General features: G+C 34.3%; 1 protein-coding gene across 2 annotated transcripts; it reads right to left on the bottom strand.

Moving 5' to 3' along the window:
- Nucleotides 1-302: 302 nt before the first annotated feature.
- On the bottom strand, nucleotides 303-2,459 carry LOC120218228 (F-box protein At5g46170-like). Of its 2 annotated transcripts, none has more exons than XM_039215213.1 (2): nucleotides 1,205-2,459; nucleotides 303-726 (listed from the first exon to the last, which is right to left on the bottom strand). In XM_039215213.1, exon 1 carries the CDS (start codon nucleotides 2,366-2,368, stop codon nucleotides 1,220-1,222), a length of 1,149 nt encoding a protein of 382 aa, XP_039071144.1. In that variant the 5' UTR covers nucleotides 2,369-2,459; the 3' UTR covers nucleotides 303-726; nucleotides 1,205-1,219. The 2 variants fall into 2 exon arrangements, with proteins under 2 accessions (XP_039071144.1, XP_039071135.1); XM_039215204.1 differs by having other exon boundaries at nucleotides 303-724; nucleotides 1,197-2,458.
- Nucleotides 2,460-6,384: the final 3,925 nt, after the last annotated feature.

Raw genomic sequence — 6,384 nt, 5'->3', positions numbered from 1 at the left:
TCCCTTTCATCATCTAAATTGTTCAAGTGGTACACATTGTGTTATAATCACCAGATTTCAATCAAAAACCATGTTGAACATGAGTGTCACACGAGAATATTTAAGAAAAATGAAGCGTCCAAACGTCGTAAACCGTAACTAACAGAATACAAACCCGGAACAACATCCAAGTTTCAACCTCCACCTTGTATCTGCAAGGTCTGGTTAACCCTCTTAAGAATTTGAGGAGATTGTTCCTATAAAGTATCCATTAACTTTGAAAAAGAAAACTGTTGTAAATTTATTGAATAAAAACAGAAAGATAAGCACATGCTACATTTCTTGATGAAATTGACAAGTATATGACAAAAAGGATGACATCTTCGTACCTACAATATTCACATATAAGAGGGATTATAGTTTAAAGGACTACAAATTCAAAGTTCTTACAACATCAATCTAGTCACAGGTGTGTGCTCTCTTACAAGCATACGCCAGAAATGAAAACAACCAGCAGGTGCATTTGGCTATCAGTTGAAGCTCAAAAGCCGAATAGCTTGCAGTGCATTATTCTTACCAACATTAACGGACTGCTTTCACTGGCGGTCCAGATAAAGGTTTTTCTTTCAAAGGACACATCACCGAGACTAAGCTACTACGCAAAACAAGTTTGTTGCTTGATCATCAGCTTTGCGAAAGCATGCCATCCCTTCTTACCCTTGTCCATTGTGCTTGACTGCTCTCCCTGAAAAATGCAAAATGAACTTTAATTTCAGCGGAGACAGGTAAAAGGTATCTAAGCAAATAAAAGACTAAAAACAGAACGAAAGCTGGAATGCATTCAGTGATGTTTCCTCACAAAACTATTTCATTTCAAGCAAAAGGGTTCTCAAATGAAAAATGAAGTCTAAACCAACCACTGCCAAGTATAATCATGCTTGTTCTTCACTCTAATCCACAAAGAATTATAAAAAATTAAAAAAATAAAATAAAAGTTCATTTCATCTTAATATACATGAATTGCCAAAAGCATATTTATGGCTTAAAACCATACATCTAATCAAAGGTCTAAATGGTGAATGAATAAATGCTCACAAACAGAACACATGCTCCATCATTTGAAACTAATCAATCCATACGAGGCAAACACCAAAAAACTTTTCTAACAAATTAGTCAGTCAGCATAAACCATTAATTCCAGCATTTGAGATTTTTACCATTGCAAGTGAGGAAACAGGAATCAGAAGGAGTTCATCTCCAAGCAGTACGTCCTTCTCTTGATCAACATCTTTGCCGCCGTCCCATAAGGCTCTTCAAAAGCAGTCGATAACCAAGAAGCATCTGAGACCTCGTTTTTCAAAGCAGATTGTTCACTAGGCCTAATAGCAACCAAAGTAGCACCTTTTAAAACAACCCCGTTAGGCAATTCCAAATGAGGAGCATACCAGAGCCTCATATTCAATGCCGGAACCTGCGTCCTTTTCGACGCGGAGGAAGCAGATAATGGCTTCACCCTCAACTCCTCAAGCTGATCCCTGTTCATACGAAGCACCCCTTGTCCATCAGCATCGGTTAAAACCAATCTATCTAGAGTCTTATGCTCAGCAATTATCGGTTGAAGCAAATAATGCCTGGCGGATGCTGCGATTAACGAACTAATCGTCCAAACAACCCTTAATTTCAAGCCTCCGTTAGTATAAAAGGATTCAGGAATACTCCCATTATCATCACCGATTCCAATATTGTCAATTTCCGATACTTGCACATGCACGTTGTTAATAACGGAGGCAGCTCCTAGGATGACGCAATTATCAAGGGTTGATCCAAAATCTGCTCTCCATCTCAAAAGAACACCGTCATCAATCCCTAACTCACCGCCGGGCAATTCGATTTGGAGGAAACGAATCTCGTTGAAATTCCTAAGTACTTGTGTAGGGGAATGGTGCGTAACCCCACCTTGGTCCATTTCCCCGTCATCACCACCTCCGGGACCGACAGATAGAGTGGAAGAAGAGTGGCTGTTAAGGGTTTCGTTGAGAATGGACCGTTTCTGGCCGAGGAATTGACCCAAAGCTTGAAGGGGTTTAACAATGCCTCCAAAAACGAGACGGAAGAGGTTCGAGAAAGGACCTGCGGCACGTGATTTATTGGAGGAAGAAGACGGGGAACAATCGTCTTCGGAGATGACACAGTCGACACGGACGACGACGTTTTCTACTTGAGGGACGAGGGAATGGAAACGACGGGAGACAACGCTACAGCGGCCGAGAGCTTTAACGTCGCCGATGTTGTTGAAGATTAAGAGAAGAAGAGAGTCAGGCAGACGGTCGAAGTGATCGATTGGTGGCGGATGGATTCTTCGGACCGGATCTGAACGAACTGAAGACATTTTCCCTCCTCTGTTATCTTATTGGGAAGGGAATTAACGGAGAGGAAAGGGGATAGATAGAGCTGCTTATTTTTAAGGGAAAGTCCGCGGCTCTTGTCTTTACACAGAGGGAGAGAGAGAAGATTGTTACAGAAAATAAAATAAAGGTGTGAATCCGAACTCAGGATATTGTTTTTTAAGGGTAAATTATAAGTTTACTCACTGAACTTTATTCTCTCTTATTTCACTCACCGTACTTTTAATTTTTTCACATTGATCACTAAATTTTACATTGAACTTTTTTGGTCACTTGACCGTTAAATTTCTATCGCCGTTAAATTAAAATTGAAAAAATTAAAAGAAAAGTGAGTAAAATAGGAGAGAGAGTAAAATCCAGTGAGTAAACATGTGGCATGTTTTATTATTAAAATAAGCCACGTCAACATCCTGTTACTGAGTAAACGGTTGAGTGACAAAAAAAAGTTTAATTTCTAAAGTTCAGTGAGTAAATTAAAAAAATTGAAAGTATAGTGAGTGAAATAAGAGAGAGTAAAGTTCAATGGTAAGCGTGTAATTTACCCTTTTTTTAATCTCTCGCTATTAAAAGTTACAAAATGATATTTTAATTGTAAGACGTTACTTTCTTAAGTCATCGACTATTAAAAGTTACAAAATGGTCATCTGACTACTCATCATGTTTCAAACTCATCCTTTTCCATTAAGAAATTAACAATCTCATTTGGATGTTAATATGTTGCTTGAGATATGATAATCGTTTGAGGTTCTAGGATCAAATTTCATCATATTTCATACAACATATTAACATCTAGTCATACAATCATCAAATTGTTTTTACGGAAAATGATGAATTTAAAACATAATGAATAGTTGAGTGGTCATTTTGTAACTTTTAATAGTCTAGGGACTCAACAAAGTAACATCTTATAGTAAGGGAATCATTTTATAATTTTGTATAGTCATAAGACTTAATAAAATAACACTTTATAATCGATCAAATTTCATCATATTTCATACAACATATTAACATCTAGTCATACAATCATCAAATTGTTTTTACGGAAAATGATGAATTTAAAACATAATGAATAGTTGAGTGGTCATTTTGTAACTTTTAATAGTCTAGGGACTCAACAAAGTAACATCTTATAGTAAGGGAATCATTTTATAATTTTGTATAGTCATAAGACTTAATAAAATAACACTTTATAATCGAAGGACCATTTGTGTACTTTAACCAAAATTTTATTGAATTTTAAGCCACCTTTCTTGTCCCCTAATTTAAATTATGGATTAAATGAATTATTATTTTAAAAAGTATAGTATCGATTGATCAAAGATGATTGTATTATTTGGTTTTATGTAATTTTAAAACTTAACATTTATTTTAAAATATAATATATTTTAATTTCATCAAGTAAGAAAAGTACAATAAAATAAATTTAATAAATAATTAACAAAAAAATAAGCATAATATTTTATATAAAAACTTATTTAACTTATAATTATTCTAACATATGAATCTTATTTATTTTAACTCGAAATTTTATAAATTATTTTTATGTCGTTTTGATAATGGTTGTGACATTTAACATTCAATTGTAATATTTAGAATAGATGTCGGACGTTAGAGATAACCTAAACAGTAAAATCGTAGGCTTGTAGCCTCAATTAAAATATATCAAAAGGAGTGATTTGGTCTTTAATACAAATTCGACGGCTAAATCAATGGAATTATAAAATTTTGTACAACAATTTAGAATAATCCGATTTTGTTAATCAAAATCTATATTCATTACCTTAGTTTTACACCACTAAGTGTTTCTCAATCTATTAACTTGAATTGAATCTTTTAGGGACAAGATTTAACCTTTAAAATATTATCTTTTCAAAACTTAGATACAAATTTCTCATATATTTTACAATGATTAAAATGCAACCACTCTAGTTTCTAAAGACAAAATTAGAACCTCCCCTTTTACACAACAACAACAACAAAACCCAATTCTCATATGCAATGGGAGAACCTTCCCTTTTACAAGGTTTTATATTCATATGTTTCTTTTTGTACGAATTAATTTATCTCAGTGGTTAAAGGAATCGTTGTTGTTCTTAGAGGTCACGGGTTCGAGCACTAGCGATCACAGCAAGATGATTAAGCGTTCATTATCAAATGATTGAGAATATTCAAAACAAATATTACTTTATAATCACCTTAAATTAATCGTATATATATAATATATATATATATATATATATATATATAAAATTTGATCTCTAATTTCATTATTTAAATGATATATTGACTCTTAAATTTAATTAATTAAGTCTCTTAAATTATTATTTAGTAATTAACGAATTATTTTAATGTCGAGATTTATAAGGGCCTAACTTAAGGATTGTGATGCCCCTAACGAACTATAATATTGTTTATGATGAGGCTTTTGTTTTAGTTGGTAATGGCATCTTATAGGTCAGTGGGATTGTATTATTTTGAATGGTTTTATGAAAGAGTAGGTGAAGAGTAGAATTTGGATATTCATTTCAAATTCGTCAATGGCGAGTTAATTATTTTGAATAATATTTTATTGGTAGAAAATAAAGAGTTGAGAATTGGGATTAAAAAATTGAGGAAAATTGTGAATATTGATGAGGTGAATAGGAGCAGCAAATATGGTTAGTTCCTTTTGGTTTAGGTCAGACCGAATTTGATCACAAGTTTTCGGTCCTCATCTTTAAACTTTCGGTTTAGACTTCTGCATTTTTGGTAGATCAAGTTGCGGAAGATAGAGATGACAGACAACGTGGGTTGTGGAAGCAGTGATAGATTCAAAAATATTTTTTAGTATGAGCACATATATATTAATAACATAAAAAATTTAAATAGGATGGGTACAAATAAAATTTTAAGATGGACATTGTCCGTGAAATAAGTAATTAATCGAATAAAACTCATATTTTGAGATGGGCACGGAAAATTTCAAGATTAACACCATCGATAAAATATGTTACTAATAGAAAAAAAATTAAATTTCAATATGAATACGTGTCCACCATCATAGAGTTGGGGCTCCGCCACTGCGTGAAAGCAACCGCAACAAGAGACTATAATAGCCTATATATGCTCAATGATATATACACAGGTAAAAGACCGATATTGAACACGAGCTGCCATTAACACACTCCACATAAACATGAGGAAAATAACTTAAACATGGCAAAAATCAACACATGTCACACCCCCAATTTCCTTTGTTTTAATTTAAATTTAATTGTCTAGGTTTTTGGGACCAATTTGTAAGACTTTGATGAATTTAGGACAAATTTCATGATTTTTGAAAGTTCAACGATTTGAGCTTGAATTTGTCCACCCCTACCAGTTAAAAATAAAATAAAATGTGGTTGTGCTGGCTTAACCCTTGACTTAGGGGGATGGCTACCCATGCCATAGCTATTAGGCTAAGGCATTATTTTATGTATTATTTCAAACAAAATATCTACTAAACTTTTTAGATGGGATTTTAAATCCCTAAAATCCTTTCCTCGTTTTCTGATCAAACACAATCTCTATCAATAAACCCCCGAATTATAAAACGTCGCCCTCGACCATCACAGAACTGCCGTCGTCTGACCACCATAATCGTCACTGCCACCATCGTTTTGCTCGTCATTCTGTCCCGATATAAACCCAGACGATCGTTCGTCGTAAAGGCCTTTCGTTCGTCGTGAATCGACGTTTGAAGTTCAACAGGAACCAACAGTCATCGTAGAGGTTTTCATTGTTTTTCGCCGACTTCGAGTTCCAATTGCCACACCGACACCATCATTGTAACCAGCTACCTTCCCCGATCAAAACCCATATCATTTTCTGTCATAAACCACTTTCGATTGCCATGAATCAGCCTTTAATTGCTTCGACGAAAATAATCATCGCCGAGAATATTTTCACGATTTCGTGTCATTTCCGTCACTTTCATGCCTCACCGCCCCTGGTATTGGGTTCCCCACTCTTTTCCAAC

The sequence above is a fragment of the Hibiscus syriacus genome, unplaced genomic scaffold, assembly GCF_006381635.1.
Source record: "Hibiscus syriacus cultivar Baekdansim isolate YM2019G1 unplaced genomic scaffold, ASM638163v2 tig00000773_pilon, whole genome shotgun sequence".
NCBI lineage: Eukaryota > Viridiplantae > Streptophyta > Magnoliopsida > Malvales > Malvaceae > Hibiscus > Hibiscus syriacus.
This window is presented reverse-complemented; position numbering and strand designations above follow the sequence as displayed.

Coding starts and splice junctions, on each gene's coding strand:
- LOC120218228 (XM_039215213.1), bottom strand. CDS start 2,368: ATGTCTTCAGTTCGTTCAGATCCGGTCCGAAGAATCCATCCGCCACCA.